Raw genomic sequence first — 22,887 nt, forward strand, 5'->3', positions numbered from 1 at the left:
CCCACCTCCCCCCAAAAGATTCATTTAAAATGGAAATTTTAAGCAAAGCCCAGGAAGAAAAAATAAGAGTGGGAAAAGCTTACAAATAAGCAAAGGTTTTTCTCTTTAATGTTCATTTTTAAATTTCACCTTGGACTAAGTATCAATAATCTCCATAGGCAAAATTAGACTAATAGATGAAAAGATGCCTAAATATTGAGGAAAAAAACAAGTGACAAAATCACCTAAGGAAATATGTGGCTATATGTAGAAAAGAGTAATAACAAGAATTTTATAGCTCAACTCCTATCTTTATAGAGCAATTATGATGTCTCAGACATCAGGAATTAAAGAATAATCAAGAAAAAAGTTTTATTCAAGGCACAATAGAATTTTCTTAGTCTACCACAATCTGCTCTACAAAGAACAGATCTAGAGAGCCAATCTTAGCTCTATTATTAAACACATGTGTGCCAGTGTAGTACCACTCCACTATGTAATTTCAAAAAGATATCCAAACATTCTAGCAATTTTAGAAGTAGTTAGATAAAATCATAACCTATATTTAAATGATATTACACATTACTACCCTTTCTATGAGAGCAGGAAATAACTACCAAACAAATGAGTTTTTTAATTGTCAGTTTTTCTTTTAAATAAGTTTTTTTCCAACCTCAAACATCTTATAATTTTTAAATGAAGTACTTTTTTTCTTATGTTGTCAATCTTTGGGCAATATATAATTCCTCCCCTCAGGTGTGGTCACCTTAGTTTTCCCATTGCAAAAGCACTCACAGTCCATTATTACAGTCCTTTGTACTCTTTTCTCCCCCTCCCCACCTTGTTTTCACTCAAGATACTTTGTTTGAACTTCAGAATGCCATGAATAAACTTAAAACTTAGAACTTAAAAAATTATATGTAACAATTACATATGATAATACCACCCTTAAAACAATCATTCTTGACAATCACTGAATGCCAATTCCTCTTAAAATATCTGATTATCTTTAAAGATGTCTTTTTGTAGCTGGTTAGCTTGAATGAAAATCTAAACGAGGTCCATACATTCCCTATGGAAGATATATTTCAAAGAACAACAGTTCCTTTTCTTTCTCTTTTTAAATCGCCACATATATACATACATACCTATGAAGATGAGAGAGAAATGTATTATCAAATGTATACAGACAAATGTATTTTATCAACTGTAAAGACTATCTTCTTTATTGCCTCTAAACTGGCACAGGCTTGATCAGATTGTGGTTTAGCCTCTCCATTGTAAGATTGCCCAGGTGGCACTACATACACCCTACTGCATCGCTGCAGAAGGCATTTACTAACCAGTTGTCAAGTATTTTCTCTATCATAGGTATATGAGTTCCAGAAAGTTCATCCAAGACGACATATTCATGGCAATTGACACATTTTCAGTACTTTCCCACATATCACCTTACATAGCACATTATTCAATGTTAAGTATCAATACTGCTTTAGTTTTAAAACTCAAGTTAATGATGTATGGTACATGTACATTTATAAGAAAATGTCCTACCTATTTCAATTCTGCTAACTCCAATTCCATTATAAATTCTCAGGTAATTAGAATGACAATCAGAATCTTCACTGTCAAAGCCATCAAAGTTGACATGCGCTCTGTTCTGCAACCATCCCAGGCCGGGTAGGTTCACGTTAGTTCAGGCAGCTTAAAAGAGAACCTTGAACCCTTGGTATCACCCCCACAGGTTTTTTAATAGTACGCAGGGGAAACAAGCAGTGGGGAGACAACAACTTGGGCCCCCCCACGAATCTCTAGGCTTTCTCTGTGGTCTCTTCCTCTAGCAGCATGGCTCCTGCTCTCACAGCCGTTCTGCTGCAGCCATTTGTGCACCGCCACCCTTATAGCCTCAGGCTCAGGTATGCACACTTATGCATGCCCACACCATACTCCACACGTGTCCACAATTAGGCACACGTGGCCCGGGCCCATGATCCAGAGTGCCTCCTGCATTAGTATGATCAAGGCCGTAGGTGATAGCCACAGAGGCTAGCAGCATAAAAAACTGCACTCACACACAGTACAGTCTCCCCCAACTTTACACAGAGATTTCACTCCAAGCGAACAGGTTAAGAGTGGGTTGGGAGAGGACAGAGGTTATCAATCAGCAGCGAGGGAGGCATTCACAGATAAGAGGTCAAAATATAGAGAATAGAAGGATCTTGCTAGAGATAAAGAGAGGTCACAGGATGAACATAGTATGGTGCTGAAAGAACAGGAACTGGATTCTAATTAGCTATAAAAGACATTTTATACACTCATACAAATAAATAATAGAGAATTCATATTTCCAAATAAAATGACAGAGAATTCTTATTTTATGAATAAGAGTTCTTATTTTATGATGTCAGTTCCTCAAAACGGTCTTACAAATTTTCTTGTTCAAGAGAGATGCTGGTCCCTAAGTCAAATGTTCTCAACTTGACTGCAAAGTATATTTTTCTGGGAAGCTCTTAAATACTGAGAGAAGGGGGCTACCCTATCAATTCTGATGATTCAACTGATTAGGATGAGGAAAAGGTATACAATAGTATTTAAAAGTCTTCCAGATGAGTCTAATAAGCAGCCAAATAGCCATACTTGAGAACCACTGCTCTTAGCTAAAATAACAATAGTAGCTTTTTCCTAGGCATATTGTTCATTCTTCATTTTACAAGTTGGGAAACAGAGAGTTTGTGTAACTTGCCCAAAGTCACATAGCAAGTTTACAACAGAGTTAGCACTTAATATCATCAAGTTTGGATCCAAAAACCACACTCAGAGTCAACACGATATACTGCTTCCTAAAGCATTAATTTATACTGTATATTTCAGCAGCAAGAAAATGATCAAAGAAAAAAATGAGATCAATAAATTCCTCCTCCTTAGAAGTACAGTAGCATTTTTTACAAAGTTACCAACACAGGCTTATTAGAAAAGTAAATAAACACACAAGTGTTTTCCCAAAAGAAAATTCAAATTTGAGATTTTCACACATTTTCAGTAATTTCCCACATATCCTATATAGCACAGCTACTAGTCTATGTTCAGTATCAAAAACAATTTTCATTTTAAACTCAGGGTAATGGTGACTATTTATAAGAAAATTTCCTACCTATTTCAGTTCTGCTAACTCCAATTCCATTAAAAATTCTCAGGTAATTAAAGTGACAAGAATCAGAATCTTCAATGTCAAAGTCACCAAATTTGATGCGCACTCTATCTCCCGTCTTTACACGGATCTCCCATTCACAAACGGTGCTGTTTGGATAGGTCTGCGGGTAGTTTATGGACATAAGGGTTCCACTTTCAGGACCTAGCACAGTGTGTCCACATCCATCACCTTTAAAAAAAATTAAAAGAAGATTTAAAATACATCTGACATCAGGTATTTTATATCACCAATACTTTTCACAGAAGGCAAAACTGACAGTACTATTTATCAAAGCCAGCAGAAGTCATGTTAGTTCAAAATAATTACTACCTTTATAATTTAAAATTTCAAAGAACTTCCAATCTGAATAAAAAGTAGTAAAATGCAATATATTTCTGTGTGTGTACACATGTTAAAATAAATCCAGCCCTGTCTTGCCTGCTGCTCCCCCCCTCAGTAGTGCTTTCAGTCCTTCTGCCTGTTCTGCTCCCCGCTCTGTCTCTGGTGAATCCTCTCACCCTCCCATGCCTCTGGCCTGTACCCCAGCTCTTGTATAAATAAAAAAACCAAAATTTAAAAAATGAAATAAATCCAGTCTTTAAAATTCCTATCAATTATTCAAAGTAAACAAACTAAAAATTTCAATATAAGTATATGATCAGCTTCATTGATTTATATCTCAGACACCAACAGGAAATCAGACACTACCCAGAGATACATCAGACTGCACAGAAGGGCTCAGTTTCCCAAGAACATTCTCCACCTTAGGTGCCATTTGCAAGCCCAGGCTGTTACCTGTGCTCTGACCAATCAGTTATTGATTGGAAGTTTCCCCTATTCTTTCATCAGACTTGAGGCGCCAGTCACAAGTCCAGCGCAATACCATGTGCTTCTAATCAACTGGCCACAAATCTGAAATTTCCACAATTTCCTTGTTCAGGTACAATTAATTTGCTAGAATAGCTCACAGAACTCAGGAAACCCATTATTCACCAGATCACCAATTTATTATAAATGATACTAAAGATTTCAAATCAAAAGACAGAAGAAGAAAAACATAGGGTGAAGTCCCAAACAATGGAGTTTCTGTCCTTGCGGAGCGTGGGATTGAGCAAGGTGGCGTATGGAAGTGTTCTGGTTCCCCAACTTGGAAGTTCTCCAAAGCCTGCCCTTCTGAGGTTTACATGAAGGCTTCATTATATAGGCTCAAGTGATTAAATCATTGGCCATAGGCAACTGAACTCAATTTCCAGCCATTTTTCTTCCCCAGAGATCTTCGGAAGTCCAACCCTCTATTACAGGGTTGAACCTCCTGGCAAGCAGTCGCTATAGCCTTGGGTGCTTCCCCAAAAGTCAGTTTGTTAATGTCTCATTAACACAATGAGACATCATTATCATTCAACACTTGGGTAGACTGATGGTTTTGGGAGCTGTGAGATAAAACATGGATGAAGACCAAATACATATAAAAATTATGTTTTAGTCATTGAATGATCAACTGTATATTTCTTTTTTTTTTTTAAACACATGACGAAGAGTCTTTACTTTTAAATGACTGAGTACACGAAGTAATAACATGTAACAAGTTCTTGAATTCTATCTTCTAGTAATTTTGATTAAGAGAAACTAAAAGCAGATAAAACAATTATACTAGTTATTCATTGTTCTAAGCCTTAGCCAGAAAGGACTACGGTAAGGCTTGGTGCTGCTTCACACAGGTTACAAATAACTATTTACTACTTTTTCATAGATAAAGCCCCTGACCTTCAAGAAAGCATTAGGGAAAATAATATTTAATCCCTTTCTTTCTTTAAAAAAACTAACAAAACTTCTTTTTAACTACATCTAAGAAGGAAAAAGTCAGTTTTGATATATATGTTGCTTGAGTTAATAGCATAGGAAAACAGACAATGCCTATCCATTAAATTTCTAAAAAATATGAGGTAAAAAGATGAAATCTTTGGATAAACTCTAAATCTGTACAAAGAAGCTAGATTTGCTGTTCCTCAAAAAGTGAAGGGACAGACTATATAATATATGGAAATAATTTAATGCCTTTACAGAAGAATATAACTCAAGCCTTGCTAGAGTTTCATATTCCAGAATCTAAAATGGCATCTAAAATGCCAATCCATGGAACAGGCACTTCTTTCTTCTCCCTTATCCATTTATGCGATAGTTTTGATGGATTTCTGGCTTGATATCACAAAGGCCAAAAGGTTATCTAGAACTTCATCCCTGTTTTGCTGGAAGTAGGCCTGGAGGATGGTCATCTTCTCCTGGGTCTCCTTCTCCACTTCAGTGCTGCAACTGCCATGGGATCCCAAAGCCGCAGCTTCCTTGGCCTTGAATTCCTTCTCCCTCTGCAGGCGATACTGTTTTCCATATACCATTTAACTGAAATGCTTTTTTATTGGAAAAGGCATTCTTTTTTGACAGTATTAAGCAATATTTAATGAAATTTAATTTTACATTCTACTAATATTTGACTTTTTAAAAAATATTTGACTTTTTAGTAGTCTCTCTCCAAAAGCCTGATTTTCCTCTAAAAAATGAGAAAAAAAATGTGTTTAATGGCTTATTAAAGATTAGGGAAAATGATCTTCATATTCTGGTAGCAGCATTATTTGCTCCAGAAATGACTTCAGCAACTGGATATGCAAATGGGTAATGCAGCATTGCTTGTAAAAATTAAATATTTGCAACCATCACTTTATCATAAAATGTGCTACTAAATACCTAGAAGGAGAAGTGTAATGTTAAATGTTTCTAGCTGCTGCTTAAATCATACCATTTAGCAGCTTTACAGATGGGATGCAATGACTGATAGGAAGATGAATACACACTTTTAAAATCATAGTATATTCTCTTTCAAGATTCATTTATAATCACCTTTCTAAAAAGATCTTAGGAAAAAAGGCTATATTAGAAATGAAACTGCTGAGTTTTAACCTCAATATGGAAACAGATGACTATAATGAAATTTTCTATTATCCCGATTTATTATTTTTAAGTACAAGGGAGGGCTGATATCATTTACTAGAACACATGAATGCTTTAAAAGTCTATGTATAAGAATTTAACATAGTATCGGAGGACCCTCAAATTACTAAAAGTAGATCTGCCATGTGACTCAGCAATTCCACTCTTAGAAATCTACCCAAAGGACAAAAAATCATAATTCAAAAGGAAACCTGCACTCCTATGGTAATTGCAACACTATTTACAATAGCTAAGATATAGAAACAACCTAAATGTCCAAAAATAGATGACTAGATAAAGATGTGGCATATATATACAGTGGAATACTACTCAGCAAGCAAAAAAGATAAACTCCTGCCATGCCATGCAGCAACATGGATGGAGCTAGAAGGGATTACACTCAGTGAAATAAGTCAGAAGGAAAAACAAAAATATCAGATGGTTTCACATCTATGAGGTATATAGGGAAACCAAACAAGGTATAGGCAAAGAAAAAAAAATATACAGGACCTCCCTGGTGGCGCAAGGGGTTAAGATGCAATCTGTGAAGCTATTCACAGCCACTGCAGCACGAGATCGATCCCCGGCCATGGAGCAACCCACATGGTGCAGCAGACCTCTCCTGACTCGCCTGCTGCTCCCCTCAGCAGTGTACTTTGGTCAATCTGCCTGTTCTGTTCCCCACTCTGTCTCTGGTGAATGCTCTTACTCCCCACACCTCTGGCCTGTACCTCAGTTCTTATAAGCATAAATAAATAAATCTTTAAAAAATTAAATACAAAACTAGCAGGAAAACTATAAATCATACAGCAGGAGAGGAGGAGGGAGAGGGATGCAAACAGGGGAGTGAAAAGCACAAGAGACTATGGTGATGGTTCATGGGTGACCTGGTTGGAAGAGTTTTGTGGGGATTACAACTGAGAAAAAAAATCAAACATTATAAAAAAAAGAACAACAATGTAAAAAATATACATGTGTATACACATATATATTTAAATAAATATACTTAATAAAAATTAAAAAAGCAATCGTGAGTAATCCCACACTCACAATTGACACACTATTTAGTGCAAGTAGTTGAGAAATAATTATTAGCTGAATAAGGAAACTACATAAAGCTATGAAAACCAAATAGATTGAAAACTAACTCTAATGAAGAAACAGTAACTCTGTACCTAGATTCTAATGACATTACTTCCTAGACTTTGCTCAAAAAGAAATTTTATTCTCAAATCCATACTACTATTGCTTCACAGTCTACTTTTAGGGTCAGTACTAGTAATCTAGGCTCCAAAACTACTATCTCATATAAAGCTTAGTTTTTACTCAACATTAAACTTCAACTATCTTCTACACTTGTTATCATAGCCCATACAGGAACCAGGGATAGCAGCTCAAATATATATTAATATAGACAGTGTCATGAAATAAATGTGCAAGTTTTTGTGATACTGACCTGTTGCAAATGCAACCTAGAATGTTACACAACTGAGATTTTAAAAATCCACAAATTTTCTTTTAAACTACCACGAAAATACCGTAAATATCTCTGTTGGAGATCATCTAAATTAAAAACAGGGATATAAAAACCTGTACTATGAACATAAATGAATTGTAATATAAATAACTTTTGTTATAGTTATATAAATAACTATCCCAACACAGAGAGACAGTAGTCTCAAGTATTATCTTCCTATTGAAAAGATGAAAATGATTTCTGGAAGTTTTCAAGCTTTAATAATAGCCACTGAACAAATGCAGTAACAAAACATAAGTGTAATTTCTTCCTGAACAGAAACTAAGATTTTTAAGTGATGGAACTGTTGATGAATTCAGAAAGCCAAGAATTTCCTATTAACAATTGAATTCATAACTTAGCAATGGCAAATTGTCATATTTAATGTATTCCCCATATGCTAATATTTTACTCATAAGGTTGTCATTTTAAAATAACTTTTGCAAAGAGAATACAAGCACTGTGTTAGGAGTAATTTTTAGACATTTTTGTTGTCGTTTTATGTTTGATTCTGAATACACAGAATGTTTCTTGCCCTTTCTTCCATAAAGTGTAATTTCTACAAAAATTAACAAAGTAAATACTAACTGATGAAAACCAGGGCTTTTACAAGCATGCTGATGAAGAAAATAATTAAAATGGAGCTGTCTTTTCTCAATATCTTGTGTAGGAGGATGGCATGAACAGTCCACAAGTAACGTGCCAAGAATGTTCTAAAATATGTGATAGAGTTCAGAGCTTCCTTCTCTTGCAAACAAGATGGTATGTACCAGAAACCAAAGCTAAAAGAAAGTCTCCAATCTACTGCAATGAATTAAGTTTGAATGTTTCATATTTCAAAGATTATTGGAAAAGTTTAACCTGACTAGATAAATTACTTGGCTGGCTGGTCAACACCTAATGCTATGAAGTATGTTTAGAATAATCATTCAAAAGGGAAGACAGGGCTTATACATATTCACTGCCAGCAGTTTTCAAATGATTTGCTCTGTTACTCCAAAGTAAACACATTTCACATTGTGATTCTATACACCCTTGCATATATATTCCAGACTCACCTGTACTGTGAAACACAGTCTAATAAATATCAAGTCATAATGCTGAATTCTCAAATCAAGGACCTTGTCCTCACTTTTATTCCCACATTAATAAAATTCCTTTATTTTTACAGTTATTAAAAGCAAGGCCTAGCCTATCAAGATACTTAACATATGACAAAATATTTAAAAGCAAAACTAAAATTTAGAACACATTGTTTATTAACAAATCACCTAATTCACATTGAGCAGCACAGAGGACATAGATGGATGTAGATAAAGACGTAGATGGTTTTACCTCACATCCGGCCATGTGTGGAGCGTTTTTTGGTTGTTCCAACAGGAGGGAGTGGGGTACTACTGGCATCGAGTGGGGAGAGGTCAGGAATGCTGCTAAAACATGACACAACTCACCAGCCAACTCTCCAGAATGAAGACTGATCAATCCTAAAAGTCAGTAGCACCCAGGTCAACAAGCGCTCACTGGGAGCAAAGGCTAGGACTTCTCTGATGTAGTTCTGGGTCAGGTCTTGACTATTTCATTTGGAGCAAAAGGTAATGCTGTTTTATTCATTAAGGGTACTATTTGGGGAATAGTTTAACCCTAAAGGTCAGAGTTGCATACAAAAGATCCTTTTTATTAGACTACAGACCTCACATAATTTTTCTGGGTCTGGAACTTTAAACATGGGAGAGTAAAAGAGTGCTGATAAACTCAGGAATAACACTTCCCCCAAGTTTTTGTTTAGCTTCATACACTGGAAAGGATAATGATCAATGACCACCTATTACTCATTTTCACAAGGCAAAATTGACAAGGACAGTGTGCTCTGGAAAAAATACTCAAAGTGGACATCATAGGACCAATCCCTTTACTCCCATCAACGATTCCAACGTTCCCAACCCGATCATCACGACCATCACTATCAACCTTTCTCTCCTTTTCCCCTAGACGGCATCCACCAGATTATATTATAACTGACCACAAGGAAGAAGCCTGTTAATGTAATTTTTGCACTTTAATTTTATTTCACTGGAGAAAAAGCACTGGAATTTGATCTTACTACTCCTGCATCTGGCTGCAGATTTATCAAGGGGATTGCTCCCAGAACTTATGTTCACTTCCTCTGAGAGTATAAGGTCATTATGTGTCAAGCCAGATACAAATTTTGATACTATTCCAGGAAAATAACTATTTTTTTTTTACTACTTATCTCTAGGGAATATAGAAAGACCATTAAACATTAAATAACAGTGAATTGATACAACAAAGAACACATGCTTATTTTAGGCTGCTCAAAATTTCAAATCAAATGTTTTATTGGACAAAGATGTGCTTCTGATGTTGACTACATGTAACCCTTCAACCACCCACGTTTTAGTCACATTACTAATAAAAATTATCTTAATTATTGAATTTTACTAATACGAACATTCCTAAAAATACTTTATCAGAAGGCAACACAAATGCAGGAAGTTTGCATAAATATGCTAAAAATGTAGACCACTGAAAACTTTTACTACAATTATCAACAGGGAAAGGTTGATATCTTATACCTTACCAGTGTGCTCTCAAGGATTTTCTTATCACTGAACTGGTAGATCGGACTAAGTCTAAGTAAGTGTTGCTTGTGTCACATCTTATAATACACCTTTGCGATCTTATAATATACTGAAAATAGGCATGAAGTGGGTAAGAGTATAAAAGTCCTTCTTTCATTTGGCTACAATGAAGATTTTTTTAGTAAATTATCTAGCATTGTGAATATTTAGACCAGAATTGATATCAGTCCTACTACTGTAATATTTTTTAAGTTGTATCATTACAAATCCCAGACAATTCAAATTACTACTTTAATTTCACTCTTTTTTTTTCCTCTACTGAGAAAAATGGATATGTACTCAATAGTCTAAAGAGGGCCACTATGGCATTTTATAGGAAAGTAACTCCCAGCTTCATTCTTTTTAAAATCCAAACTCATCTCTGCATGTATGGTAATTTATAAAACTGAATTACGTAAAGGACTGTGAGATATAGCCATCCTCATCACCCTGCACCAAGCACACACTACACAGAACACAGCAGTTAAGCAAATGGGCTGTCATCATACAGTGAATTCAGGCGACCTATCCACACTCACTCTCACCTTGACCTTATTGCTGCTAAACCTGTTTTTTAACATGGGGACACTAACAACTCAAATCACAAGGGTTAAGAATTAAGTAAGGTGGCATACAAAGACACCTTGTATGAGGGACCTAACAGATAACGACGTGCTCAAAGGTTCAGCCTTCTATTTATCATCACATTACACCAGACTTTTGCCAATCATATGGTGATTCAGTGTATCTGGCTATAACCTAGCTAAAAATAACAGAATAAATTTACAGCAGCTGTAAAGTTTCAAGTATAGAGTCTTGTGAAAGGAAAAAAAGTGTATGAGAACATAATTCTCCCCAATGACCTCGACTCCACTTCAGTAACTCACTCTGGAGACAACCACCTGGACTTTGTTTATGCCACTATTGGAGACTACTCCCACTTCTGAAATCCCAAAAACTTTTCTGGTCAGTCTCCTGACCTTTCAGTTCTTACACCCACTGCATACTTTGTGTGAACTTGACTTCTCACTTTTCTTGCCATCTATTAATCTTGTCCTGGCTTCATTTCTTTTCCTATTCTGCCGGGACCTGCTGTGCAATGTGTTTAGTACTCTTCCCGGTACCTTCCCTTCCTAGCCACTGTGTCCTTGAGTATTTGACTGGCAAATGCTTTATCCTAGATCAAAAGACCTTTCTTTACCAAGGAGATGAGCACTACTGAAGAATTAAACCACAAAATCCAGGGAGTGGAAGGGAAGGTGACAATTAGAGTAATGGGTTCCAATCTCACACGCGCATTCAAAGACACTCAGCATTACTCTGTGGTTGTCAAATTTTAGTCTATATTAGAATCGCTAAGAGCTAATTACATGAAAGATTCTGATGTTCTATCTCCATATATCTTTTTGTTTTTAATTTACATTTTATTTTTATGTTCCCCACACAATTACAACCCCCTTATTTTGACCCCAAGCCCTCCCTTCCCCGCCCCCCACAGAGTGTCTCTTGTTCATAGTTATTTGTTGATTTTGATATTTTCTTTCTTATAGTTATCCTTTTTCCTGGTCCCTTATTTAAGTTTTCTAGATTCCTGCTATGAGTGAGACCATCCGGTATTTTTCTTCTTCTTTCTGGCTTATTTCGCTGAGCATGATCCCTTCCAGCTCCATCCATGTTGCCGCAAATTGCATGTGTTTATCTTTTTTGAATGCTGAGTAATATTCCATGGTGTATATGTACCACATCTTCTTGATCCACTCATCTATTTTTGGGCATTTGGGTTGTTTCCAAATCTTAGCTATTGTAAATAGTGCTGCTATAAACTCTATCTCCATATATCTTAACAAGTATATCGGAAAAAATTATCTAAAACTTCACAATTTTTTTTTTTTTAAAATAGGGTGAGAAGCACATCCTTTAAATGTCCCAGAGGTTAAAAGCCACCCAAGGATTAAGGGCAAAATAACTAGTTGGACTAATTTGAAACTTGCACTCCCATGTTCACAATAGCACTATTTACAATAGCCAAAATATGAAAACTGAAATGCCCCCAAATGAAAGAGTGGATCAAGAAGATGTGATATTTATACACAATGGAATACTATTTATCGGATTAAAAACACAATCTCAAGCAATGTGTGCCAAGCTGTTGGAGCTGGGATTATGCTAAGCAAGGTAAGTCAGAAGTAGCACAATAAATACCAGTTGATGTCACCTACAGAGAAACTAATCAAAGGAAGAGATAAAGCCAAACTTAAAAAACTAACACTGGAAAATTTATTACACACCTGAGGAATCCAGGGGGTGGGGGAGCGGAACAGAGGGACAGCAGGGTAAGGAGGAGCACAATGGACTAAGGTGGTGGACACAGGTGCTTGGGTGGTGGGGCACCATGATAACAGCACTTAAAGGGGGGGGGACTATACTCCCAAAGTTATAAACAATAATATAAACCTCGATTAAAAAAATTTAGTTGGACTTGTTATTTATCGTTGATGAAAGTCCCAAGTTGTGTTTACTTGGAGACTGTTGTCTGGTAGAAATGCACATAATTTCTGTGTAGTTGAAAAGTAATGCCTGCTCACTGTTATCCAATTTTAGCCATTTAACCTAGAGATAAGAGCAATACACAGCTAGCTTCTCAAATACTTATTTTTGCCAAATACTCTTTAGATAGGTTTAACAACTTACTAGTGCCTCATAATGAATGAGTTGAATAAAATATTTGACATTTGTTCATTTTATATTTGTATAACAGCTACAATTCTGCCTTTTAAAAAAATTTTTTACTCTGTAGGGTAGCTCTTCAGTGGGGCCTAGGATGTACTCTTTAACAAAATCTTAAAACACTGACAATAACAGCAATAACAAAAGAAAACCACAAAAATTTCTTTCCAGCGACCCCAGACATCTGCTATCTTCTTCCTTCCTTTTTCTTTATTTTACAGAAATTTCTTCAGTTCTGTATTCTTGATGTCATATCTTTTCCTCTCACTCTAGTTTCAGTGTATTGCAATTCAGCTTCCAGACTATTGTGGGTTGGGTTGTCTCTCTCAAAGTTGTGGTCAAGCCTTAATTTCTGGCACCTGTGAATGTAACTTTATTTAGAAACAAAGTCTCTACAGGTATAATCAAGTTAAGATGTAGCCATGCAAATTTTGGCAGACTAAGCCAGTAACTGGTGTCCCTGTAAGAGGAGGAAAATGTGGACACACCACAAAGGCAGAGAATGCAGTCATGCAGAGCAGCACAGAAGATAGCAACTAGGGGAAGCCAGGAAGAGACAAGAAATGCTCCTCCTCCATAGTCTTGAGAGAACATGGCTATGCCAATAACCTAATTTCAGAATTCCAGCCTCTAGAACTTTAAGACAATAAATATTTATTGTTTAAGCCATCTCAATTTGTGATGCTATAGGAAACACAGACTTACATTTCCAAAGAAACTATTCATTACAGCACTGAGTTTCTGAGCAACCAAAAAAAACCAATGGACACTGTCAAAAAAAGGATGGATACTTATTCATCCTTATTATTTTGACCTTTCTACAAAGAGTACCTGGCATTGCTGACCCTTTTTCCCCTCCCATCTTTCCCACTTCTTCCCTCTTTCTTAAAACTCTCCTGACCCATGTAAGTTCTTCTTTTAACTCTAATTACAACTTTTCTAACATCTTAGCTGACTTATCTTCTTACTACTGACTCTGCTATTCTTGAGAGTTCTTTCACCACTCTGTATATTCTTCCTCACCTACTTGCATACTTCAGGCATCAAGGAAATGCAAAAAGTTCCAATTTGCAACCTTTCTCCTAGTTCTCAAAGCTGTCAATTTTATATTAAGCATTTCTGCACAGAAGTCCCACAGCATCTCACACTCAACATGTCCCAAGCATTCCATGAACATCTTCTACAAGTAAGGCATGGTACAAGGTACTAGGGGACAATAAAAATGACAAAGTATTTGATTGGTAAATGCTTTATCCTAGATCAAAAGACCTTTCTTTCCCAAGGAGATGAGCAGTACTGAACATACCTAAAAATACTTGTCTTTGCACAGCTCACAATACAGTAAATTAAGACAGTCATAGAAAGTAATTTCAGGATGACAAGTACCACGGGGAAGTAATGGACACTTAATGGTGTACATAGGTTTAGGATACAGCTGACTAAGCAGAGATCCTATTGGATGAGGGAGGTGGGGGCAGGAAGGATTCCAGAAAAGAAAAAAATACCAGTCATTTAATTTGACTCTGTGCTCTCTGAAACTTAAATGGTCTTTAAGTTTTATACTTTTTATTTCCTGAATGCCTGAATTTAGTCCCTCTGAACAAGTGCAGGACTTTGCAATGGCAACCCAACAGGTTCCCCCTTGCGTTCTTTCTCCCTTTAGTTCCACTGTCTATGAGTGCCAGTGCTTCCCTTAAACACCAACTGGGTCATGGAAGTTTATTTGAATCCTTCAACAGTTTTCCACTGATGATACAATAATAGTGAAACTTTTCAGGAAGGATAAAAAGTCCACTAAAATCTGGACCCTGATTCCCCCTCAGATCTCATCTCCTACCTTTTCCCACTTCTTTGTTCCAGCCCTAGAACTATGGGTGACTCCCTACATGTGCCTCCATCCCTCTGCATGTTATTCTACTCTGCCATGAAGAATGTCCTTCTTCCTCATATTCATGTAGCAAAGACTCAATGTTACTGCCTTTGTGAAAACATTCTGAAAGCTCTGGTCTTTCCCTCCATTTCTATAATTAAAATCTCTTTACTGTACTTAATATGCTTAATTATGCATATTTACACCAGTTGACCATACCAAGCTACAAAACTGTTTGTCATGCACTGCATTCTATTTCCCTTTGTAGTCACAGATATAAACAGGGCATGTTAGATTCTTAACACATGCTAATGATTTAAAAAAACAATAAACCCAACAAGCCAGAGGTAGGTAGGTAACTTGATGATATAATATAAAGTACATAGACTCCGGAGTCAGACAGACTTGGACTTAAGTGCTAGCTATGCTAACTTCTGAGGTGCTGGGCACTTAACCTCTATACCCTCACCTGTACATGGAGATAATAAGGTGCAGTTGCATCCTTGTTTTTTCCCTTGGTTTAGTTCTTAACTAAGATGACACAAGTTATCAGAGAATCCCAATACTCTTCCTTCCTGATTTAAATGGATTTGGATTTCTGTTCACCACAGGGCCCTAAGGCCCTCTGACCTCTATCCATGCAAGACAGGGTATGCCTCAAATCCAGATGCACGGTGTTAGCTTCTAGGGCCAAAGGGTAACAGGAAATAAGGACAAGCCAGGAGGAAAGAGAGAAACCATGAACTTAAAAATGATCTGAAGGTGGAGATCAAAGAAAGCTGAAACATATCAATAGGTAGAAGTGGGAGAGACAAAGCAGTGGTCAAAGGGAAGGGACAAAACCAGGATTAAGTTCTGGGTACGTTTGGCCAGGTAAGGACATATCGTGGGAATAATTATACCTTGCTATCACATTCCTCTACTGCATGGCTTTAATCTTTTCACTGAGCTAGGGAGAGAACTTCCCTAGATAATAAATGGGCAGGGATAAGGGGCAGAAGGAAGAAGCAGCACTGTGTCTCAGTAGACAGTTGAAGATTTTCAACTGCAGAGTAGGGAAAAGAGAATCAAAATTTTTATTCACACACTGATGCACTCATCAGTAAACTGAAAATTTATCAATTATCCAAACAGATTTGATCCCAGCCTTCACATAGATGAGCTATAGATTTGAAAACACTTAAGAGTAGTAAGCGGCTTTCAAAAATAGGCATGCTAGTATTTAAATCCTGGTATGTCTGACTCCAAAGTCTACGTAATTTCAAAGTGTACCAAAGTAAAAACAGCAAAGATACATAAAACTCATGTATTTCAGAGTAAATAAAAACCAAACCAAACTAAAACCTGACCATTTGAATGAGTCTCCACCGAGCAGAAGCTTGACTGCCAAAGTTAAGAAAGGAAATCATCATTTAATATTTGCTATGTGCCAGACGCTAAGAAAATGTACAGCACAGATGTACGTAGTCTGCTTTTTAGAAAGGTTGTCATTGAGAAAAAGCAGAGATACCCAGTACCTGGGAAAGCAAATGGTTGAAAATGTATAAAAGCTAGTGGTACTTTGAGCAAGTTTCCAGTTACAGAGTAAGAAGCACAGCAGAAATCTGAATTATACTGAAGCACAATTCACATCCCCTGATGAAGCAGTAGTCTGGACAAGGTAGAAGAGATGCTTCGGAAGGCGGAAAGGTCAGACAGGAGGCGAAAATCACACCTGCAGGAATGAGCAGAGCAGGAGCTCAGTTCTACAGATCAGCTCTACTAAAGCAGGAGAATCAAAGTGCTATTGTTGAGCAGGAATCTCCATTTGAGACTTGTTTAAAAGTCCTCTTCTGCGCTGGTATTTTACATTCAAATTAATATTCTCCAACAAGCCTTCCACAATACAAATAAAGAAACTGAATTCCTGAGCTGAGGTGACACAAATTCACTCAGAGTAGACTCTCTACTCCCTATTAAATAAATTTATTCAGTAGCAAATATACAATCAGCTTTGGTTTTGGCAATTTAAGTTTTTCTGAAAGACATACTTTACAGAAAAAGCTGCCTTCAATTTGAAGATAAACTTAGTATCAACTTACAACTCAAAAATATACAAATATAAGCTCTATCTAAAATACCATCACAGTAAATGTGAACAGAATCTATTCAGAAGTATATTAATGAAATAAAGTTGGTTAACATGCATCTGTTATGAAAAGTCAACAAGTTTTCAGACCAATGATAAATTTTATTCTGGGCCAAATAAAAAGATAAATTACTCTGTCAGCAAAAAATCTGCTGAGGAATGGCTATGTGTGCATTAACTACAGGAGAATGAGGGTAGTGTCTTCTGTGATTTCAAAATGATGTCTGAAAGAGTAAAAAAAATAAAGCTCAAAGTACAGTTCTTTAAATGCATTTCTACACAGGCTGGCTGAGGTGGAAAAAAAAATCTATATATCAAAGCATTTTTTTCCACAGGTTATTTTTTAATCTGATTATCTGAAAATTGCAGAAAGTTTGGAAAAGCATAAAGAAATTACCCACAATTCTACCAGCAAGAGACAACTCTTACCATTTTATTTCATTCCAGATTTTTCCCTAAGACCTCTTACAGAGTGAAAACTCCAGCTTGTAACTTATATCAATACGTATATTCCCACTATTAAAAATTTTACAGGCATTTTAAAGCATTGCTTCCCATTTCGAAACTAGCTCTCATTTCAAATTATCAGAGGGAATATCAGAGGACCCTTGAAGCACATCTGTTCAACTAATAACACTGGTTCAAAATCAATGCCACCACAGACTGCATCAGGGCCCTTTGGGTAAGAAATACAAATTTTAAAAATTAGGGAGTTCAAATTCCACCTCACTTCTGAGTTTTCAGATGAAATATAACCTAACCAGTTGTTGCATTACGAACTCAGTGAACAATGATCAACAATATAAGCCAATTATACCACAAAAAAAGGAACAAATGAAAAATATTAGAAAGATTTTTAAAAAAGAATCATTTATATCTATGATTTCCCTTTGCATAATTCCCGTGTTTGACATTTCATTTTCATTAAGTTATGAGAAAACTACGTATTCTCTTATCACCAATGTAGAAACTGCAGTACCAGATTAAATGACTTAACAACACTTACCCAATCAACTGAAAAGAACTAGAAGTCAAGTCTTTTAATAGCAGCACTATTTCTATTTTTGTTAAACAATACTGTTTACATAAAATGATATGAAAGAGAAACGTATTTGTTAAATTGCTGATAAAAATGGAAATAAACCTTAGAAACAAATGAGGTAACATTATATGCTTAATTAGATGGAGCTTGAGAAATTCTAAAAAGGAAATCATCTAATTTGAAAGGAAGATATGTAACTGATTCTTTACTATTTCAAGACTATTTTTAAGCATTATATATACTATTTGTGGATTTAGAAAGAAGTAAAGCATATACAGCTTATGTAGCTATCTCCTTTCTGTGTCAAGGTACTTATTGTGTCAGCATCCTTGCTTGGAAATGAGATTAATACCTATCTCAGATGGTTGTGTTGACGTTGAGTAAAATCTCAACGTCTGCCATAAAGTGAGTTCTAATAAATGTTAGCCATATCTATTATCCTGTGTGTGTGGATATCTATATCTATATATATATATATTTTTTTTTTTTTGGTGGTGGTGTTTTTTTCTACCAGGAGGGAAATATAAATACAGGCTCTCATACTTGGAGTAAAGCACTTAATATTCTAATTGATTAAAAGCATATGTTTCAGAACTCATTTAGGATAATCAAACAAAAATCTAAACACTGGGCATCTAAAATTTAAATTACACTGTGTAGAAATGTGCCTATATATAAAAAGGTCAGTTTACCAAACAGATTTTTCCTTAGATTCTATTTCTACAGGTGGGTCAAGGTTTCAGCATCTTCATAATGACAGGCTATGGCCATGATTTCACTTAACTGAAAACCACAAAACAGCAATTAGTTGGATTTAAATGTGGAGATCAATTTTTTAACAAAGAAAACCTCCCCAGCAATACATAACACTCCAAATCCTTATCCTTCCCACTGCAATAAAATGGGAAATGCAATGGAAAAAATGTGTTCAATAACAGATGCCAAACTGATTCAAAACTTGCGGCTCAATGCCTGCAAAGACTACTAAACAAGGAGAAAAACATCAGCCCTGCATTCTCTTTCCATTAATGATGATTATTCAATAAACAGTTCTGTTCGTTTCTGGAACAGGTTTCCAAGGACTGTAGGTGGAAAAAAAAGTTTGGTCACTTTTTGGAAGGGCTTACCCTTCTAACGCGAAACGCGTTAAAACTTAGCACCTCACCTCGCCTTGGGTCTGACCCAACCAAGACATCCCCCAGAATAGCAGGCTGGATTTCCGGAGAAGTTCTGAATACAAGACTCGAAGATAACCAGAATGAATTACACCGGCTTCCACAAAGCACAGTAATTAACACTCCCTGCCTTTAATAGGTTTCAGATGCTCTTTCCTTGCTTTGCTTCTGTCCATCTGCCCATTTAACAGCTGAACTTTAGGATCACATCTCCAAAACTTTTTCCTGCCACAGATTTCCCCCCAGAAGAATCCAATACCAAAAAGGAGGTCTTCTTAGCGTCTCCCTTCTCTCTTCTTAGAAAAATAAATGGCCTTACCCAAAAGTAAAGCCGCGCCAACTTGGAGGACCGCAGGCAGAGCCCCAGCCCCGGGTGCTGGGCCGGGTTCGGCCGGGCACGGAGGCGCACGGCTTCTCCCCGGGGCGCCGCGGCTTCGGCTCAGCGCCCGGGCACCCCGGGGCTCCCCGAGGCCCTGGGAGCTCCGCGCGCCACACACTACCCGGGCTCTGCTCACCTTGCTGGGCTCCAGCGTCCTCGAGCAGCAGGGGCAGGATGAGGACGAGCAGGAGGAACTGAGGCATGGGGAAGGAGCAAGAGGAGGAGGAGCTGGCGCGCGCAGGGAGGGCGCAGGAGCCGGAGGGGGGGAGCGCGGCCCGGGCGGGGGCGGCGGCCGCGGCCCGGACTCGAGGACCGTGCGGACTGCGCCCGGCTCTCACCACCGCCCGGCTCGCCATCGCGGTGGCCGGCAGTCCGCCTGCATGCTGCGGGCGCCCGGGGAGCCCCGCAGGCGCCGGGCCACGGCCGGAGCGCGAGCGGCAGCGCGCGCCTCGCCCCGCGCCGGGACCCCTCCGCCCCTCACTCGGCTTTCGGTTCCTCCTCCCGCGCCCCTTCCCTCCGCTCCCCGCCCCGAGACCCCAGGCCGGAGCGCAGGGGAGGGGAGGGAAGGAAGAGGAGTGCTCGGGCGGCGGCGCGCTGCCGCGGCGGGGCTGGAGGACGCGCCTCCCGCGCCGAATTCCTCCACCAGACCCCGCTCGCCCGCGGCTCCGGCTCGCTGGCTGGCAGGCCGGCCGCCCGCTCCGCGCGCTCCCTCTGCTGCGCGCTGGCCACGCCTCCGAGGCCGCCACGGCCAATCCGCGGTCGGCTCCGGTCCGTCTCCCTCCGAGCCGCCCAATCAACACGCTCTCTCTTCGGTCGCCCCGTTAGTTGCCCGGCCCACTTCACGAGTTGCACCGCCCCTCATCTCTCTCCTCCAATCCCCTGCGGCCTTGGGAAACGTCCCACCCGCCTTCCCCAAGTCGGGTTCCGCCTCCGCACTCGGGCCCCCGGCGGCCCCCGCGCACTGCGAGCGCCTGTTATTGTTGGGACCGCAGCCCCGGCTGATCCCGCAGAGGCGGTCGCTCGCCGGCTCAATGACTTCCGGGACTTCCCCCACCCCGCGCTCCCAGCGCCCGAGGCCCTGCTCGCTCGTCGCTCCTCCCCCGCTGCACATCAGGCCACTGAAAGGGGTGGGAAACCTGGATCCTGGATGGTTTCTATCAATAGCTGAGAGCTGAGTCTTTTTTTTTTTTTTTTTTTCCTTAAGGAGAGAATTTTTTTGGACTACAGTTAATTGTTACAGCAACTCTGAGTTACAATAACAGACAATATTCAATTAATAAAATAATGTATTTCTTGATTTTTACGCCTTTTACTTTATGGGGGGACAACAAAGTGTATGACAAGATACATGCTTCCAAGGACCTTTAAACCTAACACCCTAACATTCATTCAGACATTCTACCAAGCGCTGATGAACACCTGCTGTCTACTTGCGAACCTATGTAAGGGGTGTCAGATTTGCAGCAATAGTATAGAAATCTTCCAGGATCTAGTGCTGAAACAGAGATGGAAACACAGGATGAAACACAGAATAAATTGTTAAAGTCACAAGCAATTTGATGGAGTGACAAGAAGAATTGGTCTTTGGGAAAAGGAATCCATAGGACTGCCTAGTCTGGTTTCAGAGAGGAGGAGAAAGTGGCCATCCTGCATATTTTTAATGTGGTCTCCAAAGAAGAAGATGGTGTCATTCAGGAATACAGGAAAGTGGAATGGTGGAGCAGATTGTGAATTAACCTTGGACATACTGAATTTGAGATGCCCACTCAGCTAATAGGTGAAGTTATGTAGCAGGTAGACATTGTGGTCTAAAACTCAGATTGAAGAGTGCCTTGAAGTTATCGATGGAACTCATGAACAGATGCAATACTCAAACCATGAAAGGGACTGACATCCACAAATGAAAATTTGAGATTTGGAAAGCATTTTGGAGGTCATCTTTTCAACATCCCTGCAGATCCCTTATACACTAAAACTAAACTAAACTCTCTATGAAATGTATTCAATAAGCATTTAGTTCATGCCTATGAAAAACTGCTATGCTTTAAGGCACTGCTATGTAGTGGGCAATCAAAGGACTCTACGTTTTGGCAGAAGGGGCAAACATGCAAAAAAATCCATTACTATCAGTGCTATGCTGGCATGTGGACTGGTGCCACAATATCACTCTGGGAGGAGTTCAAGAATCCATAAAACTCCAGCTAAATCTTGAATAAGAGAACAAAGAAGGTGATCTCAGGTCAGAGAGAAAGTATGTTGGTTCACAGGTGAATAGTGTTTAAGCTGAATGTTATTTTGCTGACTTAATGGGAGCGGCTGAAGACTAGTCTGGAAAAGTGGGTGAGGGCAATATTTAAGATTATGGCTAAGAAGTCAGGATTTTTTTTGTAATTTTGAGAAGCAACTAAAGGGCTGTAAGAAGGTGACATTATCATACTTTTATTTTAGAAAATTCAGACAGGAGAGTGAGGAATGGACTGGAATAGGAGCAAGTATGGAGGCTGGTCCAGTATTTTATTTTTTTAAAGATTTATTTATGCATACAAGAACTGGGGTACAGGTTAGAGGTGCGGGGGGTGAGAGGATTCACCAGAGACAGAGTGGGGAACAGAACAGGCAGATGTACTGAAATACACTGCTAAGGGGAGCAGCAGGCGAAGTAGGAGAGGTCTGCGGCGCCTTGTGGGTCACCTCCCTGGCTGGGGATCAAACTCAAGCTATAGTGGCTGCCTATAGCTTCATTGTGCTGAGACTTAACCCTTTGCACCACAAGGGAAACCCCTTAATTTTGGTTCAGTATTTTAAAGGGTTATTAAAAGTGGAGAAATAGAGAAGTTAAGAGGTTCTCAATGAGGTCAGTGTTAGGAAATGGATAAGGAGGAAGGGGCAAATTAGAATTGCATATAAAGAGGTGAAATCAAAAGCTCTTGGTGACTGATACCACTTGACAATGTCATATTCTTGTGCTTCAGCTTCCTGGGTATTGCTTTGAAAATACAGAGTATGGAACTCTGGCTAGAGAAGGCCTGTGGAGCCCCTAGTGCTGTAGGTACAAGGGACTTATAGGTACAGCTGAGGGGGAAGGGCTGATGCTATTTCTTCCCCTATTTTCTTCCTACTTATCATTGTTAACTGTACTGAGTTGCAAAAACAATGACAGAAGTTAGCTCTGAGATCACCCAAATCTTCTTGTAGGACCTCACACCAAATGATATAACAGGCATTAATTTCTAGAATGATGCACTATCTTTTTTTTTTTT

The 22,887-nt window shown here is 38.6% G+C and overlaps 1 protein-coding gene across 1 annotated transcript in view; it reads right to left on the reverse strand.

Annotated features, from left to right (window-relative positions):
- Window positions 1-19,983, reverse strand: part of DCBLD2 (discoidin, CUB and LCCL domain containing 2) — a gene marked incomplete at both ends in the record, with an annotated part of 62,275 nt that extends 42,292 nt beyond the window's left edge. The window contains 2 exons of the mRNA XM_084231705.1: window positions 3,131-3,358; window positions 19,764-19,983. Of these exons, the coding sequence (XP_084087831.1) occupies window positions 3,131-3,358; window positions 19,764-19,983 (448 nt within the window). The remainder of the gene's footprint in view (window positions 1-3,130; window positions 3,359-19,763) is intronic.
- Window positions 19,984-22,887: the final 2,904 nt, after the last annotated feature.

Source organism: Talpa europaea, assembly GCF_964194135.1.
Source record: "Talpa europaea genome assembly, chromosome: 4".
Classification (NCBI taxonomy): domain Eukaryota; kingdom Metazoa; phylum Chordata; class Mammalia; order Eulipotyphla; family Talpidae; genus Talpa; species Talpa europaea.